General features: G+C 45.1%; 1 protein-coding gene, 1 long non-coding RNA gene and 1 pseudogene across 2 annotated transcripts; 2 read left to right on the forward strand and 1 right to left on the reverse strand.

The window, feature by feature from the left end:
* Window positions 1–338: 338 nt before the first annotated feature.
* Vps16 (VPS16 core subunit of CORVET and HOPS complexes) lies at window positions 339–22,750 on the reverse strand. The gene is made up of 24 exons (XM_078051518.1): window positions 22,625–22,750; window positions 7,953–8,041; window positions 7,637–7,734; window positions 7,424–7,552; window positions 7,199–7,343; window positions 6,980–7,095; window positions 6,761–6,883; window positions 6,577–6,632; window positions 6,140–6,229; window positions 5,945–6,039; window positions 5,716–5,792; window positions 4,916–5,047; window positions 4,684–4,811; window positions 4,519–4,554; window positions 4,225–4,326; window positions 3,928–4,069; window positions 3,729–3,837; window positions 3,540–3,637; window positions 3,348–3,455; window positions 2,951–3,028; window positions 2,693–2,862; window positions 2,521–2,617; window positions 1,759–1,862; window positions 339–1,655 (listed from the first exon to the last, which is right to left on the reverse strand). The coding sequence occupies exons 1-24, from the start codon at window positions 22,675–22,677 to the stop codon at window positions 1,511–1,513; spliced, it is 2,520 nt and encodes an 839-aa protein (XP_077907644.1). The 5' UTR covers window positions 22,678–22,750; the 3' UTR covers window positions 339–1,510.
* LOC120887098 (small nucleolar RNA U13) lies at window positions 9,711–9,805 on the forward strand (annotated as a pseudogene).
* On the forward strand, window positions 17,555–19,244 carry LOC144378072 (uncharacterized). Its single transcript, XR_013439587.1, has 2 exons — window positions 17,555–18,063; window positions 18,507–19,244. It is a non-coding gene; the product is annotated as an uncharacterized LOC144378072 (long non-coding RNA).
* Window positions 22,751–23,154: the final 404 nt, after the last annotated feature.

Raw genomic sequence — 23,154 nt, forward strand, 5'->3', positions numbered from 1 at the left:
GGGTGATTTCAGTACCCAGCTGTCAAGTTACCGCCTGCCTTTTGAGTCTTCCAGTTGATGTCCAGATACTGTGGAGCAGACACAACCATCCTGTTCAATTTTTTTTTTTTCCCCCAGTGCTGGCACATGCTGGGTGAGCATTCTAACAGAGCTACAGACCCAGCCACTATCTGAATTCTTGACCACATATAAGTAGTGAATATAATAAATTATTTTAGAATTTGAGCTATACCCCCTTGGAGGATTTTCACAAACTTACATTTACAAATCAGATGAGGAAAAAGAAAAGGACATAACTTACCAGGTCCCAAGTCTCCCCTTCTTTTTAAAAAAATATCTTTTAGATATATAGACCTTTATTTTTATTCACTTACTTATATATGTGGTGCTGAGAATCGAACCCAGTGCTTCACACATGCTAGGCAAGCCCTCTACCACTGAGCCACAGCCTCAGCCCTCCCTCTCTTTTTTGAAGTGTGGTTATGCTTAGTAGTATTGGGGGGGGTAAGGTTTGAAGCACTAATGAGAGCTGATCTTTGGTTTTCTTTCCCCTTTGTCCTCCTGCTAAACAAAAGAGGGCAATACAAAGAAAATGGTATGCCCTGGGTAATGGATGGAAGAGACATAGTGCATGAGAGTACAGACTGAAGGCTGGAGACAAAGAGCAGAGGGCCAAGAAGACTCCCTACTGATTGGAGGTGAGGTCTCCCCTGGGTGGGGGTGAGGTAAGGCCAAGGAATCTCTAGTTCACGGTTCTTAGGCAGAATTGAGATGTTCTAGCTTCCTTTCCTCTTCAACCCAGACACCACTCAGGAATTGCCACCACTATTCAGTAAGCAGGGCTCTCTAAGGCTTCTCCTTCAACTCCCACAACATGCCTCTCCTAGATCCTGTGGCCTGTCCTCAGGGTTCCCTGATCACAGAGGGCCTGATTCCCATTCCAGCTTGAAGTCAATCTGGGTTTCAAATCCTTGTTTTGCTACGCATTTGCTATTAGCAACCTCTCTGGTCCTCAATTTCCTCTTATGTTAGAGGGGTGATGTTATCTATCTCACAAGACTGTCATGAGAAACAAATGAAATAATAATGGCACGATGTTTAACATGGTTCTCCTGAGTGTGTGCACAAGCACATAGTGTTTTTCAGTGTGATTCTTGCTGAGTTTTGTGCAATTTATCCCCATAATCTTCCTCAGGTCTGTGAGCCTGATAGAACTTTCCTTGATAACTATATGGAGATAGACAGGGCCCTCTTGTAAAACCCTACCTCCAGAGCTAACACCATCAAATGCATGGAGTTCTGCTGCAATGTCTAGATGGTTCTGCCTCAGATTTGCTTTTCTTAGGCTGGACTGTATAAGACAAGCATTCTAAAGTGTCCCATCTTTATTTACAATGAGAGTCCCCTCCTCTCCGGCCCCTTCCTCAGCTTTGCTCTGGGGAAGGAGCTGGATAAAGTACTTCTGCCAAGTCCAGGGTCTAGGGGAAGAACCCCCTGAAGGGAGTGCTCCTCACTTCTTCTGGGCTTGTGCTCTGGCTCGTTGAATCTTGTCAGCTGTGGCTCCATCTGTGGCTCCAGTGCAGTGGGACAATACAAGGCTCAGCTCAGCCTCATTCCGGTGCTCGATGGCCACATCTGCAGCCTGAGCCACATCCCTATGGTTGGAGCAGAAGGGGAGATGGTATTGGGACTGCCCAAGGGCACCAACCCTGCCTCTTCTCAGCCACCTCACACCCACAGGGCCCTGATTCAACGCACCCAACGAGAAGCAAAGCCTTGACCTTTTGCTCAGGACCCACTCGGGAAGCGTACTTCTTGGCCTCATATTTGTTGTGTTGTTTCATGCAGATTTCCACAAAGGGCTTCACAGGAGAGGAAAGGGGTTGAGAGGTAAGACAAAGGATATCCTGTGTTCTCTTCTGAGCAAAGCCCAATGGATACACTGTCCATATGTATTTTATATATCAGTCCCAACAATGGCAAGACAGTTGTGATCTCAACATGCTTGGGGCAGAAAAAAACCTAAACCAAAGGCCTGTTAGAATCTTGAAATCTATTATTTTCGTGCTCCTCCTCCACCATCCACTACTACCCACTTGACAACAGGCATTTGCTGTCACTTGCCCTTTCAGGTCTTCTTTTCTCTCATGGTTGCCATTATCAAATTTGCCCGCCACACCTTTGAACCCCTGCCACAGGAAACAAAACCCCGTGACATGATATCTTCCCCTACCCAATAGGTGCACCTTTTCAGACCCCCGTTTTCCCAACTCAAGCAAGAAAGCCCAGGCACATGTTGTTCCTGCTGGCTCTTTGGGGGAAAGCGGCTCACTTTACACCTCCCTTTGCAGACAGACTCCAGCCCATCCTCCAGTGCACTCAACACTGTGGATGCTATCTGCCCACACATGGGCTAATACATGGGCAGCAGAACAGGTGCCTGAATAAGTCATCCTATCTGTCTCCCTGCCCAGGACTACCCTCGCTACTGGGGGGCTGGAAGGAGTACCCCTGACTTACCAGGTAACCTATGGGTGATTTCTTGCTCTTAGAAAACTTTTCCAGTTCCTCCCAGTCTTCCAAATCTGCCAGGGCAGTCAGCTTTAGCCACCAAAGCCTGCAGAAAGCTGGGCTTAGAGGTTTTGCAGAAAAGGCAGGTTGTCCACGTGCTGCCCAAGAGGTCTCTATATACCTCTTGTCAGGGATGCGGAAATCACGGGCCAGTTGTTCTGCACGTTTGTTATGGCCGTTGAGGATGAGGGTGGTGACCGTGTCATGTAGAGACAGGTCTAGAAACTGGCCCCCCAACTCATCTTCTAGGCGCCTCTGTAGCCGTAGGAGCCGCATTTGATCCTCTGTAGCCTGGGGACCAGGATGAGGCAGGTCGAGGATGAGAGAGACAAGAGCAAGAGGGGAAGCCAGGCAGCTCTTAGAAAAGGGTAAGCCAAACCTTGGCTGCAAACTCATTCTTGGCCTTGTAAAAGGCGTCAGCTGCTGTCTGCAGAGCTGCTACGCGTCCCTCAATACGCTACAAAGACAAAGGGAGACTGAGTTCACAATGCAAAGGACCTTGGCCCTCCCCACCCAGGTGACAGCTCCCCAGTCCCTGTGCCCAGGGTCACCAAGGTCAGCCTTACCCACTAGGGGCACCACTCTGGTGTCCTAGAGGGATGACTAGCTCCTTTGGAACCAGCCCCCATTCTGGCCACACCTTTTCTCAAACTCTCCCTTCAACAGTGAGGATGTTGGATGGAGTGTGAACCGAATGCTAAAGCCTACATTCCCAGGAAAGGCATCAGACTAATAGCCTCAGCTCATGGGCTCCACCCACTCCATGGACCTCAGACCTCTCCAGTAGCATAGCTGGCTTGAATGTGGAAGCTGCCCAGCTCCTGGTGATTGTCATCTTGATTGTAAAGGTCCTTCAGCGTCTCTAGCTCCTGATGCTTACAGAACTGGGCAGAGGGCAGGCCATCAGTCAGCAATGCCAACTCAAGGGCTCAGGCAGCTCCAACCTGCTACCTGCCCACCACACACACCTGTCGATATAAACTCAGGGCCATGGGCTGGTTCCGGAGGGTCATGAAAAAGTCTCCTCGGTTCAGCTCGTTCTTCAGGTGCAGCAATACTGTGAACACTGTAGGAATAATAAGATAGGCTGGGAACTCTACCCTTGGCCCTCCTCAGCCCAGATGACCCAGTTTGCTTCTCATCCAAACCCTGCTCACCCAGGTCAGTGTCCCCACTCTCGATGGCCTTGCTCAGTGCTAGTTTGCTCCTCTTCATCTTTAGGAGAAGGGGCACTTGCTCCCCTGAGCGTGGCTCATATTCCAGCAGCTGCAGGGTGGGGAGGAAGGCAGAGAAGAGCTGGCACGGGGGCTTTGAACATTCATATCACAGAATCTGGAGAGGGCTGGGCACCCACACCTTGATGGCCAGCTCTGTGCGGCCACAGCCATAGGCCCGCGCAGCAATGTCAGAGTATGAGACACCAGGCGTGTCCCCCAGCTTCTGATTAATGGCCCGTGCAACATCCTCATCTGATACATCTTTCTGCTGCACCTGCAAGGTGTATGGGGGAGGGTGTCATACACATCTATATGTCACTCCTTATCTCCCAGCTCCACAGGGCCTGTGATCAGACCCTTACCCGCTCATTCCACATTTTTCACCAGGGCCTGAAATCACCTAAATGCCCTTGGGTCCCACATCCTTGCCTTGTAGCAGGCCCAGTGGGCCAGGATCCTGCTGACGCCCTGTACTTCTGGAAGACGCAGGTACTCACATATCTGGATGGCCAGGGGATATAGCCTCCGCAATACAAGCCTGGCAGAGAAGGAGGGTGAGAGAGCACAAGGGACAAGGTAGGGCAGAGAAAAGGGGCAGAGAAGCCCCAGCCTGTGCCTCAGGCCTCCAAAATCTTAAGATGTGTCAAATACAATGACCATAAGACTCTACCCAAGGCCATAATGCCCCCCCACTTACAGCCCTCCTATAGCACCCCTCGGCTTTTTATACCTGTCCAGGAGCACCTGGATGGTGAGCTGCTTATATCTGTATTTTCCTTGGTTAAGGATCCAGATGGGGATAAGTCCTGTTTGCCAAGTACCTGCAGACCACATCTCCAGCCCCTTCCCCAGTCACCCCCAGCTATAAATACCCTCCCTCCATGCTTGAGGATACTGGCTATAGGTGAGAGGAATCCCAATGTGGTAGTCCCGGACAGCATTGAGCACACGCAGGTCCTGACACATGTGCACGAAACTATCAGGTGGAAATCTGTCAAGGAAACACTTCCCAAACGAAGCCGCCTGAGAAGAGCCAGAGGGCAATGGAAGAAAGCTTTCTCTACTGCAAAAACCAGTTCACCTCCTTCCCAGCATCCCCTCATTCCCAGAACCCTCTCCAGCCCAACCCTGAGCAGACTCTTCTGCATGTCTGGTCGGTGTTCGTGTCCTGCAGCCTCAATGCATTGCTGCACGGCCTGAGTCAGCTGTCCCAGCTCCTGGATTTCTCGTAGGTACTCATCTGCTTTCTGGCTTTCTTTCTGCAGGGAGAGGTTTGGTGATGGAGCAAAATGACAGAGAACACCCCACATTGGCCTTTAGCCCCTCTGGACTATAGTTCAAATGGGCTGGTTTAGAGGGCCTGCATAAGCTGGAGCCTGAACTCTCTCACTCTGTTCAGTATATCTGAGATCATCCCATGTTGGCTCACAGTTGCCTCTGGGAGGCCTTGACAACTTCTAGTGCTGACTTATGCCTAGCTGGAGATAGCAAGGACACCCTATCCTTCTCCATTACCATATGGAGAAACACCCATGTTACTTGAATTCCCAAGCAGCCCACCAGTGTTCTCCCTGAAGCCCTCTTTTTATTTGTCCTCGGCACTGAGGATTGAACCCAGGAACACTTAACCACTGAGCCACATCCCTAGCCCTATTCTTTAAAATATTATTTTAAATTTTATTTTGAGACAGGGTCTCACCTAAGTTGCTTAGGCCTACCTAGGTTGCTGAGGCTGGCTTTGAACTTGTAATCCTCCTGTTTCAGCCTCCTGAGCTGTTGATACAGGCATCTGAAACCCTCTCTTGATAGGTGGCACCTGGCTGTGCCCACACATGCCCATACAGGGGCAGAGGGCTGGACCAGTCAGGGGGCAGGAAGAAGGGACTTCTTCCCTTCTTAGGGCCTGGGAAGAAGTCCACAGATTTACCTCATACTCCTTCTGGGCCTCCAACAGTAGTGCTCCGGGGGCCATCGAGGCAATTTTGAAGATCTCCTCACTGGCCACTGGGGGAGGGAGTCAGTGAGTGCAGATGGGGCAAGAAAACCTTCAGTCTTGCCTCAATACCCAGATCCTCCTTTGGGCCACTGGCCTAGGGTAACTGGGATGTTGAGGAGCCTCTGCCCCGGGTTACATGATACCCTTGTGGAGATCTCACCTGGAACCTCATGTAGAAACTCATGGGTGCTGCGGGAGAAGATGCGGACCCCATCAAGTTCAGGTACCAGGTAGGAATCCTCATCAAGCACAAACCTGATCTTGGTTAAGGTTTCCAAGAGTGTCTCTAAAGTTAAGGTGGGATCAGTGACCTCCCTCCCCCCTCCCACACCACAAGGCAGCCCTTTAAGGATACTGAATGCTCTCAGGTGCATCGCCCACCACCATTAGCAGCCTCTCCCAGGCCACCACGACAGCCCTTTCCTTGCTGCGAGGACGACTGCACCTGTTGATAGCACCATACACACAAATCTGGGACACTTCCAGGACAGCAGACCCACAGCCAAGTCTCCCACATCACTGCTGCATCCCTTTGCCCTGGTTCAGCCCTGCACAAGACTGTGCCCTTATTCTATTATTTTGGCCTCAGGATGACCTGTCTGCTTCCCTCTCACCCCTGTATCAACAGCTCCCCATGGCAGCTGAAGCCCACCAGGACAATGGTTCCTTCAAGTGTTCACTGGCCAAATAGAAGATCCAAGCTCTACTTGGTTTGGCCAGTAGACAGGATGGTTCATGGTGTCCCCAGAAACATGTTTCACTCCCATCCCCAAATAACACCCCTATTCTTACCAGACCATCTGCTTCGGGGGTGCCCGAATGTTGCAGTTGAATTCACACAGCTTCTCCTGAAAGGGTGCAGGGATGTCATGGCCCCATCCCAGCAGTCACCAGTCTGATTGAAAAGTCCCACCCCTGCCCCGCAACAGATTTTCATTGGACAAGTATAGTATCCCCTGTTATTCTAGGATCACACCTTGAGTGATGCTGTCCCCATCCAGATATAGCCTGTGTCTGTGAAGAGCGCCAGGTGTCGGTAGGTGAAGGAGACAGCCATCTGCAGGAAGCTGCTCACTCCTGGGGCCAGGCCAGGAGGCGTCTGGGGCAAGGCGGAGTAGAATACCAGATGGACACTTCTCAGAGCCTTCCCACTGCCTCCCTCGCCCCTCCATTTCATTCTCACTCAGGCACTCACCACTGCAGAGCAGGTTGCATGGTCCAGGAGGTAAAGATCAGGCCCCACAGCCAGGAGAATGTGTGCTACTCGGTCCTGGCAGAGTGTGGTCCAGCATGAGGGTGCACTTTGTAGACCTGCAACCAGGGAAGGGGACAACCTCATGATGAATAGAGCCCTCATCTGGTCCCACAGTCTGGAGGCACATCTGTGGCGCTAAAGAGCTATCTCAGGGCTTACCTGGTACCTCTGGCATCCGGCGGAGTTTGAGATCGCCCACATTGGCACTGAGGGTAAAACGATGGGCCCCCGTGAGGATGGCCACCCCAGAACCAAATTCAGTGTGAAAGATCCGGGCATCTAGGACCCGGTTCTGGAGCACCTCCTGGGGAGAAGGACCATGGGTTGAGGGAACCACAGGGTCATAAACCCCATCCTCTTTCCTAGCCCCCTGTGGCCCCTTACATTGCCCATGCTGAAGTGTCTTCGGAAGTCACCATGAAGCCCATAAACCAGCACTGCACCGTCTTCCTGCACACAAAGCAACTCCTCCTCAGCTGACCAGCCCAGGGACACCACAGGTCCACTCTTCCACTGCAAAGAGAGACTCCTGAGGCTATCCTTGGAATAAGGAAGCCCTGCCCAGCCCACAGACCAGGGACAGTCTGGAATGCTCACCAGTAGGCTGGCCAGAGGCATACCAGAAGCAGAGTAAATCTCAAGTACTGGTCGCACGCTGGCAGCTTTCTCCTTCCTCCAGGGGTTCCTCAGCAGCGCTGTGGTTTGAAAAGAGATTTCTGTCCTAGACTCTCAGGCTCCATGCAGGACTCATGGACCAGGGTCTCAGGCCTACCTGTGAGGCAGACCTTAGGAGAACCAAAACTAAAAGCATTTTATTAGAGTGAGTTGGCAAAGAACCACCTGACAGCAAGGCCCTCAGGAATCAAGTTCATTCTAGGATCCCAGAGCACGCAATAGGGGAAGGACAACTTACCAATGGGGCCCCCATAGGGTGCAGCAGCCACCGGGCAGTCCCTGAGTTCCTCTTTCAGGTCCCAGTCCATGCTGTACAGTTCATATTTCCTGTCCATAGAGATGAGCAGATATTAACTTCCTCACGACCCTGCATCTGGATAGAATAAGCCCTAGAGGAACCCTTAAAGCCCCCATTTGTCCTTCATGGGGAAGGAGAGTCCCCTCACAAAGTAGAGGCAGAGAGATGAATAACGACTAAAAATTCACTACATGCCTGCCTAGGAACAACAGAGGAGGGAGGAGAGGGTATTGAAAAGGAAGGATGTGACTTTGGGGGCTAGTATCCATGATTGGTAAGAGCTCCTGAGGCAGGTTTCATGGCTAATATCCAAGGCACAAACTGAGACGGACTAGGGTGAGGTGGGAAATAAGACCCTCAGAGAAAGTCTCTCAGGGGAAGGAATCTTTATTCTATTTCTGGTTCTTAACAATGAATCAGGGTCCAGCTATGCTGAGTGATGATGAACTGTTCCGGAGCATCAAAGAAATCCAAGGGGAGCTCTTCAGTGAGATTGGGCTGGTCAGAGGGTTCTAGATTGATGGCAATTTGTGAATGCTTGGCTTATTGGAGGTAAGAAAATCATGAGCAGGCATGAGATGACTGCAATCTGAGATGTGCATGGATCACCAAGTGTGTGTCAAATAAGTTGGAGTAGGTAACTTGAAGTATGCCATTGATATTGGGAGGTAGGTAAAAGGGGAGAGCCAAAGGACAAAGAAAGAATGGGCACTATTCCAGGATGTCAAGAGAGACAGTATTTAAGGAGGGCATTTTGGCTAGTATCATTTCAGCAGCCTTCCCATTAATGATAAGGAAGATGCTCACCATTACCTACCACTTGACATATATCTTTGAGTTCCAAACAAAATAATTAAGGAAAAAAAATGGGTAGAGCAAGATTATTACTATAGGTTGAATGCCCATAATCCCGTAATCCAAAATGCTTTAAAAACTGAAACATTCTGAGCATTGTTTCAGATTTTGGAGCATTTGGGGTTTCTGGATTTCCAGATTAGGGGCTCAACTGTTATATCCATGCAAATATGCTAAGATCCAAAGAACTCTGAAATCTGAAATGCCTCTTGTCCCAAACTTTGGATAAGAATACTCAACCTGTATTTGCACGTAATATGACAATCTACTTTAAAAGTCCAAAGCAGCCTAAGGAACATAAGATAGCTTAACAGGGTGATCAACAAAAATCAATCCATTTTCTAGAGAAAGACATTTTTTATACCATAGCAAGACTCATTTGAAATGTAACATTTGAAGGTGGGAATGTGGCTCAGTGGTGGAGTGCTTGCCTCATATGTGCGAGGCCTGGATTCTCTCTCTCACTACAGAAGAGAAAGATAAAGACAGAGAAATATAACTTTTAAAATCATAGAAATACAATTTCAAGATACCCATGAATAAAACTACAGAAAATTTTTGCAAAATCACACAGAAGTTTCCCCAAAGGTATAAAAGACATGGAGAAATTTTCCAAAATGTTTTATAAATGTATAGGAATTCTGATAAAATCGTTCCTCACAATTTTTTTTTTTTTTGGTGTGGAAGATGCATAAACTGGTTCTAAAGTTCATGATGTGGAGGATCATCTGAAGGAGAAAATACCAGAAAATATTTTAAAACATTTTGAAAATATGAGAACAGATACACGCCAAATATCAAGCACACTATATAAACTGAAGTTAATTAAAACTATTGTTTAGGATCCTTTCTAGTTCATAAGCATGGTTGTTCATGCCACTACTTGAGATATAACTCCCTCTAAACTTGTTGCAACATGGCACATTTCCCGCCTGATGTGAAAAAAAAAGAAAAAACTATTGTTTTGGCATAGGAAAAAATAAATAGATCAAATGTAAGAGAGCAGAATCCAGAAAAGAACCTAGAAATTGAGCATATAAAAAAGATAGCATTTCAAAATGGTACAAATTGATATTTGAAATGAGACCATATGGGAAGATTCTCAAAAATGTTATTTCGTTACTTAATCTTTATGATAATGTATCTTCCAGATGGATTTCAAGATTTAAATGTTAAAAAAAATGCCATATAAGAAAAAAAAGATCTTCAATATTTGTACTATCTCAAAGTAGCAATAATTTATTTTTTATTTAGTGCTGGGGATTGAACCCAGGTTACTTTACCCCTGAGCTACATACATCCCCAGCCCTTCTCTATTTTTTATTTTTGAGATAGTGTCTCACTAATTTGTCCAGTCTGGCCTCAAACTTGCCATCGTCCTGCCTCAGCCTCCAGAGTTGCTGGGGTTGCAGGCATGTGCCACCATAGCAATTTCTAAGCAATGATATAAAATCTACAAGTCACAAAGAAAAATTTTTAAAAATGGGTTAAAATTAAAATTTAAAAAGTAAAAATAATATACATTCATTTGCTTCTAAGAAATGGTGGAAAGACAACAATCTCTTATGAATGGTTACTTGTAGGTGAGGGGCAGAATTGTTAAATAAGGCTAGGGATAGTAATAGAACTTTGATTTATTTTGAAAAAACCACAATAACAAGAGTGACTGCCTAGCATGCTCGAGGTCCCAGGTTCCACCCTCAGCAACCCCCTACCAAGAGTCACATTAACAGTTATTTATTAAATAATTAACATTAGAAAAACTTTTATACATTTTTTAAAACAAAGTAGAAAGACATATGTCAAGAGGAAAAAATGTGTATGATACAATGGAAAAAGGAATAATCTTCTCAAAAGGCTTCAGTTAATTTTTAAAAAGTAAAAATTATACTAAAAGAAAAATGGTCAGGAGTTCTATCATACTGCTTTATGTGAAAATATTTAAAAACGAAACATAAAAGGTTTGGAGGTGTAGCTTAGTGGTAGGTGCTTACCTAGTATGCATAAGGCTGAGTTTGATCCCCAACACCATAAAATCAACACACAAACAATTTAACTAAAAATAAAAACTGAACATAAGAAATTTGAAAAAATCTAGGCTGATACTTTTATAATGTTTAGCTATGGAAAGGTCTTTCAGAATAAGACACAACTCAGAAACTATCAAGAATGACAGATTTATGACATAAAAATTTTAAATTTGTACATTAAAATTTAGTACATGGGCCAGGGTTGTGGCTTAAAGGTAGAGCACTCGCCTTGCACGTGCCAGACCCTGGGTTCGATCCTCAGCACCACATAAAAAATAAATAAGTGAAATTTAAAAAAAAAGTTTAGTACATAAAATAAAAGCCTAGTGACCACTATGAAAAGATGTGTAAGTTTGGGGCTGGGGATGTGGCTCAAGCGGTAGCGCGCTCGCCTAGCATGCGTGCGGCCCGGGTTCGATCCTCAGCACCACCACATACCAACAAAGATGTTGTGTCCGCCGAGAACTAAGAAAAAAATAAATAAATGTTAAAATTCTCTCTCTCTCTCTCTCTCTCTCTCTCTGTCCCCCTCTCTCTCTCACTCTCTCTTTAATAAAAAAAAAAAAAAGATGTGTAAGTTTTATAACAAAGGATTAGTATGAAGAAAAAAGGCCTCCTTTACAAATCAATAGAAAAAGAAACAACACACTAAAGAAATGGTCAAAGGATATGAAGACATATCTAATTACTAGGTAAAGAATTTTTTTTTAAGTTTTCACTTTTTAAAAAAATTTTTTTAAGAGAGAGAGAGAATTTTTTAATATTTATTTTTTTTAGTTTTCAGGAGACACAACATCTTTGTTGGTATGTGGTGTTGAGGATCGAACCCGGGCCGCACACATGCCAGGTGAGCTCACTACCACTTGAGCCACATCCCCAGCCCTTAAAAATTTTTTTAACCTTTATTTTATTTATTTATCTTATGTGGAGCTGAGGCTTGAACTCAGTGCCTCACAAGTGCTAGGCGAGCACTCTACCACTGAGCCCCAACCCCCCGGCCCAAGTTTTCATTTTTTTTTTAATAGTTGTAGATGGACAGCATGCCTTTATTTTCTTTGTTTATTTTTATGTGGCACTAAGGATTGAACCCAGTGCCTCACACATGCTAGGCTAATGCTCTGCCACTGAGCTACAGACCCAGTCTTTTTACTTTTTATTTACTCTTTTTTTTTTTTTCTTTCTTTGCAGTACTGGGGATTGGACCCAGGATTGCTTTACCAATGAGCTACATCCACAGCTCTTTTTATTTTGAGACAGTGTCTCACTAAATTGCCCAAGCTGCGCTCAAACCTGCCATCCTCCTGCCTCAGTCTCCAAGTAGCTGGGATTACAGGTATGCTCCAAACTATTTTTATGTTTTGGTCATCTGATTGGAAAAAAAAAAACACCAAGAAACAAATAAAAAATCTAGTACTGTTGAAGATGTGGGAAATGAACACTCAAGTATAAATGGATTGGCTCTTACAGAAGAAAATGAAGTGCTATCTATTTGACTTTTAAAATGAAAATACCCTTTGACTTAGCCTAAACCTTGCAAACGCTCTTTAAAAATTCATCAAAATGGGGCCGGGGTTGTGGCTCAGTGGTAGAGTGCTTGCCTCACATGTGTGAAGCACTGGGTTCAATTCTCAGCACTGCATATAAATAAATGAATAAAATAAAGGTCCATCAACACTAAAAAATATTTTTTTAAAAAGTTCATCAAAATTGGGGCTGGGGATGTGGCTCAAGCGGTAGCGCGCTTGCCTGGCATGCGTGCGGCCCGGGTTCAATCCTCAGCACCACATACAAACAAAGATGTTGTGTCCACCGATAACTAAAAAAAATAAATATTGAAGTTCTCTCTCTCTCTCTCTCTCTCTCTCTCTCTCTCTCTCTCTCTTTAAAAAAAAAAAAGTTCATCAAAATTGGACTAGTTAAATAAACAATAATAGGCCCGTCCATTCTGGGGAATGCTATGTAGCCATCATTAAGGTGACCTGTCATTAGTGATGTGAACTTATCTCTGAGATACAATGGTAAGTAAAACGAGTAAGCTAACCATATAAGCCATATAAGCTCAATGTTGACCATATAAACCCATTTATGTAATAAAAAACTGAGCATGTATTTTTGCCAAACACATTTAAATATAAACATGTTTGTGTACAAATATACAGAAAAATGCTCAAAGGCTTCCAAACAAAGCCAGAAAAAGCAGTTATCTCTAGGAAAGGTGGTAAACGGAGTGACATATAGAAGGAATGTTTATTTTTGTACTAAATATTTTATTAATTTCTGAAATATTGAATTTTATAACCCATATGCATTTCTTTTGACATTTTGTTACTAAAATCATTGGGTGTAGGGCTGGGGCTATGCTCAGTGGTAGTGTGAGGCACTGGGTTTGCTTCTCAGCACCGCGTATAAATAAATAAAAAATAAAGGTCTAACAACAACTAAAAAAAATTTTTTTTAAATCATTGGGTGAAAAGTCTGATAAAAATATATATTTACATAAAGCTATCATGCCAGTTACAATTGATTGCCTTTCAGTTCCAAATTCACCCTTCATAATGGGCAGCACTCTTTCAAAATTTTCAACCATACAGTGAACACAATGTTAAGCTTTCCTAGTAGAAGAGTGCCGGAAAGCCATGAAGAGGCCAGCAGGCAGGGTGTGAGGACACCTGGTGGTGTTAGGGCCCCCTTATGCATCTGGAAAACCATGCCTAGATCAACTCCTGGCTCTCTGAAGACACCACACCTTGGGCTTCCTTCCCATGATAAGCAGCAGATTCCTCTCCATACCAAGACGCCTAGTCACTAGCTGTGCCTCACTTGTACCCTATCACATTTTCCATTGACTCCCTTTGCACAATTATACATCTTTACCTATGGATGCCATGTAGTCCAGACATAGGAACCCACCTCTGGTTGCACATGCACATTCTGGGGCTTCCAGCTATGGTTTCGCTGCATCCCCTACCCCTTGCACCTTAGAGAGTTACCTCTTGGTTGCTCAATACTATAAGTCAGCTCTGGTCTGGCACAATCAGCATACTGACATCCAGTGGGCTGCAACTATATTTTCTCCAACAAGGTCTGAACCCCAGTCTAGAGAGAGGCTTCTCCTCCCAAGTTTGCCATTCTTGGGGTATTCTCCCTCATCCCTAAGATACCATATAAGATTTTCTTATATATTTTATATATACTTATATGTCATAGATTACTAATTCTTTATATTAACTTTTCCAATTTAAATCTCCTGGCTGGATCCAGATAGATACAGACTTGGTATAGGGAATGGCCCCAGGAGAAAAACCCCTAAAGAGGGAATTTGGGGATTGGTTTGGTGTTGAGCTCTTTGCCAAAGGGAAATGGATGACAGAAACCTATCATATGCTGTGGCATCACAATTAACCAAGCCTGCAGTTTACTCTGATGAGGTGCCAACTGAAGCACGTGCTTTGGGAATGGCTTCCATATTTAAATGTGTGGCATTAATGATGACTACAAGGACTCTGGTATGGGATGGATTATTATGAGTTCACATGAACATTTACAAAGAGAAAATGACGCTGGCACATATGGTGTGCCAGTCTGGAGAAAAGCTTCCCCTTCCAAGTTTGCCATTCTTGAGTAAGGTAATCATAGGGTTTTCAAGCCAAGGAAGGCTAATCTCTATAGAGATGGGAAGGCAAGCTACTTTTACTGCTAAGGGAGGCTTGGAGTGACTAGGGTTCCAAGATTGTCAGTTTCCTCTGGGTCTAATCAAATGTCCCTGTTCAGGTTTCATGATCCATTGTTTTGATCAGTGCCTTAACCTACACGTGAGAAATGGCTTGTTGTTGAATGCCACTGTTATAATTCAGCAACCCACACAATTAAATTTTATGTTTTATTTTTTATTTATTTTCTACTTGAGGTAGAGGTCTTGGAAGCTTCTCTATCTAAGGCTGACCAGGTTAACAATCCTGAGTGAGTGCCTAATATAGGGCCCCAGTTTGGCACCATTCCCAGGAGGGCCAGCCTGCAAGTTGATTACATTGGGCTTCTTCCATTATGGAAGGACAAATCGGATTTGCCTTTCTTGCCTCTAATGTGTTTGCCAGCACCCACCATCTGTAGATTCACAGAATGCTTTATTCATCCTTATGGCATTCTGCAAAGCACTGCATCTAATCAAGAACTTCATTCCACAGCAAGGAAAGTGCAACAGTGGGCTTGGGGCCATGGAACCAACTGGTCTTACCATATATCCCATTACTCACAAAGGGCTGGCCAAATTTTTTTGAATCAGTTGCAAACCCAATTGGGTGCCAGCACCCTTTAAAAAGATGAGGGTCTGTCTTTTAGGATGCAGCTTAGGCTGTGAATCAGAGACTATTAGGTATTACCTTCCCCATAGACAGAATACATGTGACCTGGAATCCAGGGGTAGAAGTGGGAGTGGCTCCTTTCATTATCACACCTATTAACCATCTTATAAAAATGTTGCTTCCAGTCCCAGAATTTTGAGATCTAATGGCTTAAAGAGCTGAGTCTCCAAGAGGAGAATGAAACACAATGATGGATTTATTGAATTAGAAGATAAAGAGTATCATCTTGCCATTTTGGGGTCCTATGCCACTGAGTCAACAGTGGCATAAAATATGAGGTTGATTTACTAGGTAAAATGATTGTTCTGACTACAAAGAATAAAATCAAGTTGTTGCTACATAATGGAGGCAAGAAGGACTGCCTGAAATCCAAGGAGTCCTAGGGCGGGGGGGCCTCTTAGTGTTTCCATACCCAACAGTAAAGCTCAATGAAAAACTTCAGTAACAAAAAACAAAAATAGACTGGATGAGGAATGAAGGCTTGGATGACTCCACGAGGTAAACAACTAGAGCAATGGAGGTTCTGGCTGAGGACAAGGGCAGTAGGGGGTGGGCAGCTGAAGAAGGAAGCTACAGATATCAACTATGACCTCGTGAGCAATTATAGAAATGAAGACTGGAATCGTTTTTCCCTATTTTCTCTATGCTTATTACATCAATGTGCTTATATTTATATACTAGCCATTATCTTCTACTTCCCATTTTTATTTTATATACAAATTACTAGAGGTTAACATTACAACTTAGTTTTGGGGGGATTTTTTTTTTAATAAGGGATTAAACCCAGGGGCACTTAATCACTGAGCAACATCCTCAACTCTTTCTACTTTTGAAATCAATTTTATTTTTGTTATTTTTATTTTGAGCAAGCTTAGGGCTGGTCTCAACTTGCGATCCTCCTGACTCAGCCTCCAGAGTCACTGGGATTATAGGTGTATGCCACCTTACCCAGAACAATTTAGTTTTTAAGTAACAGAATATTTTCAGTGGGACAGTGAGACTCAATGTGAGAACTAATGGATACAATAATGGATAATAACTTAAGATTGTTCTCTTCTCATTTTGTGAAAGAATAGTTCTACTTGTAAGGATAATAGTATCTTATTAAGCCAGAAATGATTGTTTCGTTATTGTAAAGGAATTCATAGGTGTGCAGAAACCTAAGAAGTCAAATAGGCCAGTTATCAAGTTATTGCCTCTCTGCTCCAAATTCACCCTTCAGTACTTGATCTGAAGTGAGCTGAATGTTAAGCTTTCTCAATAGAGGGCGCCAAAAGGACACTGCAGGAGGAAAGGGCTCTCCTGCTGCTTCCAGCAGCTCCGTGGTCTGTGGGCACTGTGGGTTTGTGGACACCTGGTGGTTTCTGCCCCAATAATGTGCCCAGAATACACAATCCCTTGATGACCTCACAGTGTTGGCTGGGATGGGGGTCTACCTACCGGCAGCTCTGAATGCTTCCAGTGCTGCTTCAACTTCGAGACTAGCCACCAGCTATGGCTCACCAGTAACCCATTTGTGCCCACAAGGGCTGTTTCTTGCTTCCCACTGGTCAGCCCTGAACGATGCTCTAGATTTAAGCTCAGATGAAGACTGGGGTATGTTAACTGCAGTGAAGAATATCACTGAGAACATGGTGTTCAGGCCAGAGTAATTGGTCAGTGAGAAGAGAGAAAAGGGAAGTAAGTACAGATGGGGTCTTCAGGATTTCAGCGGGACACAGGGAGAGAAAGAGGAGTGAGGAAGGACCTATAGGTTAGGAAAGTTTATTCAAAATATTAGGATGGGAGATTTAAGTATGCTTGAATCTAACAAGGAACACTGGGACAGAGATGGTAGAAAACAATGCAGAGTTGTAGCCTTGAAAATATAGATCAAATTCCAATGACTCACCCCAGATACTATGGCCATCTGCCCTAGGAACCTGCACATAGCTAACATCTCAGGTGATCTTGATGCAAGGGGCCCTGAACGATAGCTGGAGAAACACTGTGGCTAAGTGAGGACAGGGGGTTGGCACATGATGTCTAAGAAGGCAGGGAGCCAGGGATGTGGCTCAACTTTGGTTAGGAAAGAGCGGGTTTGGTCAGGGGAAGCCTAGGCTTCCATGCCATAACTTCCAGTTCTCTGGGAAGCTTGAGATGAAGTCAGCTATTGTGAGCGGGTAGCAAGGAGATTTCAATTTTTAATATTCCCCAAGTATTTTAATTACTCACAAGTATTTCATAGTATAATCATTTACAAGTAGAGCCCTGAGGTGAGTGAATGTAGAATGACTTCATCAAGCTAAAGCTGTGGCAGCGGAACAGTAATAGTCCCAACCTAGCTGTTGGGTGACCCTGCAGCCAGGTGCAGGTAGAGATGGTGAGAGACTGGTGCACAGGGAGGTGGTCCTGTGCCAATCAAGTGCAACCAAAGGGCAAAGGAACAAGATTGTTAGGGAAAAGGCAAGAAAAAGAAGTGACTGCCCATGGCTGTCCAGCTAGCCGGACAGGGAAGGAAACATCTGTAGAAGGAGCTCTGCATGTAGTCACAAAGACAAAAGAAAGCTCCGTGGATGGGGACCCACAGAGGTTAAAGGGCAGGTGAACCAGGAAGTTTCAGAGTATCCATGCAGACAGGAGTCTATGGTCCAAGAGGAGGCTGTGAATTTAACATTCCTTTTTTTTTTTTTAATATTTTAGTTTTCAGCGGATACAACATCTTTATTTGTATGTGGTGCTTAGGATCGAACCTGGGCCGCACGCATGCCAGGCGAGCGCACTACCCTTGAGCCACATCCCCAGCCCGAATTTAACACTTCTGAGGTAGAGCACCAGGGTTGAGAGGGACTGGGGGAGAGAGTGGCTGAGTGGATAAAATCACTGTGAAGACAGTGGCCATTTAAGTCACCCTGAAAGTTGGCAAAAGTTGGGATCTCCAGAAGCCATGGGCCAAAACCTCCAATCGGATGTGGTCTAAGAAACTGGCAATAGTAGACCAAGTACGAAAGAGGCAGAGCCAGGCATAAAGGAGCCCTGAAAGAGGAACAGAAGAAAGGGTCAGGGAGCAAAGAGCAACAAGGCAAATCACCTCTCAAAGTCTTCAAGCTACAGTAGGCTTCTCAGTGAGGTGACTCAAGCTGTGCTGTAAGGATGCTGTGGATGTGGAAGGGGAGAGTGAAGGGCAGCCTCTCAGAAAAGCCTAAGGGTGAGGACAAGCTGTACTCTCAAACAGAAAGGCCAGCTACATCTTTCTCCTCCATTTCCAGGTCTCAGAAATGGAAATCTTCTGAGCAGCAGAAATGAACCCTGGATTCTTACATTAGAAAACTATTATACCCACGGTCCTGGCAATTCTAGCTCCTGCAAGAAACAGTAAAGAAATCCCTGTGGCAATGCAGTTGAACTGCTGGAGCATCGTGGTGCACCATGATGTGACAAGAGCCCCTTTGTGAAACAGGCTGGAGTATCAAAGCCCTGGGGAGAGAGAAGCACATCAGATCTTGATTTAGGAAAACCCAATAATCCCCAAATCCCTAGTCCCTAGAGAGAACCCATTGTCACCCCTGAAATCCCATTCCTCCAACCTGTCTCAAAAAGGTTTTGTTGTTGTTGGGTACTAAGGATCCAACCCAGGGCCTTATGCATGCTAAGCATGCACTGTATCACTGAGTTACAACTCTAGCCCTACTAAAAAGGTATTTGTACACCATGTTTATGCCACCATTACTCTCAATAGCCAAGAGGTGAGAACAATCCAAGTGCCTCTTGACTGAAGAACTGAAAAGCAAATTATGGTATATACATATGATAGGATATTATTTAGCCTTAAAATATGGCTAAATGCCAGGTGTGGTAGCACAGATCTATAACCCCAGCAACTTCACTACCCACAACTTCTCCCTAGGCTCCTTACTCAGTCTCTTTTGCTTCCAATCTTCCAAAAAGTTCCATCTTCTGCCTCCAGAAGGAACTTAAAACACACAACAATCCCCACACAGTGCAAATCCATTCATGTTAATCTTTTCCTTAATTTAAATTCCTCATGTTTTTCAAATAAGATGGTCTATAAGTTCCTGTAGAGTGTGACTCCTAAAAGAAGGACATCAACCTCAGCTTTTGTCTTGCCTGTTGCCTGTAGCACTCCAATCCCATTGGCTTTTTAGGTCACTGGGAGTGTTTCAGACCTTCCTACCTCAGGACCTTTGTATATGCTCTTCTTTAACCCTCCCCCTGCACTTAAGTCTACTTATCTCTTGGATGGGACATTATTCTTTCTTTTAAAAAAGTCTTCTTGGGGGCTGGGGTTGTGGTTCAAGTGGTAGAGTGCTCGCCCAGCACATGTGAGGCACTGGGTTCAATCCTCAGCACCACATAAAAATAAAATAAAGATATTGTATCCATCTAAAACTAAAAAAGAAATATTTTTTTTGAAAAGTCTTCTTTATCTTCCCCCACTCCCAATCTGTTATGTGTATGCAATCACTCTCTACATCTCTCTCATTTTTTATATTGGAATTAAATCCAGGGACACATACCACTGAGCTATATTCCCAGACCTTTTTATTTTGAGACATGTCTCACTAAGTTACTGAGACTTGCCTCAAACTTGCAATCCTCCTGATTCAGCCTCCCGAGTATTTGGGATTACAGATGTGTGCTACCATACCCAGTTTATATGCTCTCTTAAGGTATGTGCTCCTACACCTCAGTGATTATCCTTCATAGGGATTAAGACTAAACAAATACCTAATGGTTATTAATGGCCTTGCCCTGTGACTATTAGCCCTATGAGAGCAGGAAGAGTACATGTCTGTTGTATTGGTCAATACAAGTTCAAACTAGCAAAGGCTGGGTCAAATTTAATAATGGCAATAGCTCAAGTTGTATTTTTAGGATAAAAATGGCTAGACTTCTGCCAGGCATAGTGGTACATGCCTGTAATCTCAGCAACTGAGGAGGCTGAGGCAGGAGGATTGTAACTTCAAAGACAGCTTCAGTAATCTAGTAAGGCCCTAAGCAACTTAGTGAGTCTCAAAATAAAACATAAAAAAAAAAAGACTGGGGATATGGCTCAGTGCCTCCTGAATTCAATTCCCAGAACTAAAAAAGTCTAGATTTAGAGTCCCATAAGACCTGGTCACCATTTTCTCTCTTTGCCTTCCCCAATTTCAGAATTTCCAAAATACTCTCTCTAGTGCAGAAGAATCCTGTCCTGCCAGAAGGACTCAAATTGCAATGACTCCCACCTGCTTATCATTCAATTCACTTACTAGAATACAAATATGTCCTAAGATTGTACAAATATGAAGAAAATAAAGAACCTGCACTTAAAGCATTTTCACTACTGAAACTAGGACATGTTCTTATATTTTCCTGTTTAAAAAAACAATTCTTATGCTTTAGCACAGAGTCTAGAACTAGACTATCTGGGTCTAAATCCTGTTTCTACCACTTACTAGCTACATAACCTGGTCTACTGTAACCTGGCCTCTGTGACCCTCAGCTTCTTCATCAATAGGATGGGGCTAATCATGATGCCTATATTATGAAGTTGTTAAGGTTAAGCAAATCAACACACAAGTACTCAGGATAGTGTCTAGTAGATAAGAAAGTTTAAATATATGTTAGCAACTTAGAACATGTTCTCCACAGCAAGATTAAGACCCTTAATCCTTTCTGACAGTACAGAACAGGTAAGGGTAGATTGGCCAATCAGCTCCATGTCAATGGTATGCACTCAAGACTTAGAATTTTTTAAAAAACTTTAGTGGTCTAAACAGGAGCTCAGTGGTAATGAGGACATTGTCTTTCGTCTTTGATTCAACAGACCTGGGCAAGCAATAAGTATTTTCAAGAGTAATAGAAATTAATATTTTAAAAAGTGAATGCTGTGTTAACTAGGTGGTGAGTGAACACTAAATAATATGCTAACTTTGTCAGCTGGTATCTCTTCTCTACTGAAACACATAAAATCATTAGTATTTCCTACTGATTTTAAGTAAACTTTGCAATTTTTTCATATTGTATAGGCATATTTCATGATAATTCATGAGAATTATCATGAATAAATGCGACAGATCTCTAAAAATTGTTACAAGGCATTTAACTAGGAAGTGTATCATGTTGCAAATCAAAAATTACATTTAAAAGTTTGAATACATGAGTAAGAATAGTAGTTTCATAAGCAGAAATGAATATCTTCTATTGAAAAAATATATCATGATGCAATGTCTTTGCGATCTTTAATTGTAATTCATATGATATCTCCCCACCCCCAGTGCTGGGGTTCAAATCCAGGGTCTCCCTAAAGGCAAGGGCTCTTCCACTGATTTATATTCCCAACTCTAAAACTATTCTTTAAAAATTTAATTGGAAAATTGTTATACAGAAGACACTTCTAAACATGCACTGGAGATAAAGAAATGCAAGAAACATGATATCAGCCCTCAAAGGGCTTGGTTTAGCAAAAGGAACTCACACAAATATTGCCCTACTGTATCACACATAACAGATCTTAGCACCAGGCCCGGTGAAGCCTAAAGGATTTCAATCGGGAGAAGGCGAAGGAAGGTTCTAGGAAGAACTCTTGAACTAAGTCCTGAAAGATGAGCAAGAATTCTTCAGTGAGTTAAAGAGGGAAATGGCAATGCCCACAGAAAGAACTGTAGGCTGATAGAAACATAGAAAGCCATAAAATATCACTGTGTGTTGAGGCCCTGAAATTCTGTGCAGCTGGAACACAAGCTTTGGATAAGAGAGCAACAGATGAGGTTGAAGACACAAATAGGGGCCGACATATACATAGACTGTATTTTAGTTTACAAAGGGAAGTTGTTGAAAAATCCTGATCAGGCTAACGATGTAATAGGTTTGCAAGTTAATGAAAATCCCTGGTTTAGGACTCCTGCGGGAAGGCTACCCCGGACCAGGGGGTCCTCACTTGCGCTGTTCCAGGATTCACTGACAACTCGCCCCCTTCTCCCTGCCTTGGTCAGCACAGACACCCCGCCCGCCGTGCGATCCCGCCCCCCTCCGAGCGCCCCTGTGGTCTGACTTCAGCAGCACTTTCCGGCAGGAGACCGGGTACTCGCTGTCACCGCGGGCGGCCTCCTTCAACGAGATCTGAGCATCCTTCCGGAGGCTGACAGACCTAAACTTGGGAGTGGCAACCGCTCATCTCGGTCGTTTCTCTGAAGCAGGCCCGGCTCCCTACCCAGAGGCAGCTGTGCATTAAGTCCCTGACAGTCAGGGAGAGCCGGTGTGGGGCGGACCCCAGCGCCCATAGTGACAGGGGCGAACGCTGCCGGCTCTACCCGGAGACCCGAGCCGGCGGGCGGGCGAGCGAGGTAAGCCGGGCTGTAGGCGGGAGGGCGGGGCGGCTCACCGGTAAAAGGCAGAGTCCCCGAGCGGGTTCCAGTTCGCCGTGTAGCAGTCCATGGCTGGTGCAGACAGCGGCTGGGCAATGTTAGGACAGCCACCTAGCGCGGGCTCCAGGCCGGCACTTCCGCTTCCGCCCGTCCGCGTCACGTGACGAGGCCGCCTCTGCGGCCATCACCACTGTGGGCAGCTGCTGTCGGCCGTCGCCGTGCCCCCCGCCCGCACCGGGCTTCCCGCCCGCCCGGGTGGGCCTAGCCCTGGCTCCTGGGCCCCTTAGCAGCTGACCCTGCCGCTTTTCTATCCACTCGGGCGTTGAGGGTGCGCAGGGGTGACATGGGTGACCGGAAGTGGGAGCTGTGAGCGACGCCGCCTGGGGCGCCGAAGCCCGAGGCGCCGTCGGGGCCACCGCGACGCACGCATGGAGAGCGCTGGGCGTCGGGCTGCGCACCGACAGCTAACCAGGGCGCAAGGGCTCTGCAGGGCAGGGGCTTTGCAGAACCGACTGGCCTCCCGGGGTGCGGGAACATGAGGCTAGAC

The sequence above is a fragment of the Ictidomys tridecemlineatus genome, chromosome 5 (assembly GCF_052094955.1).
Source record: "Ictidomys tridecemlineatus isolate mIctTri1 chromosome 5, mIctTri1.hap1, whole genome shotgun sequence".
In the NCBI taxonomy this organism is placed as follows: Eukaryota; Metazoa; Chordata; class Mammalia; order Rodentia; family Sciuridae; genus Ictidomys; species Ictidomys tridecemlineatus.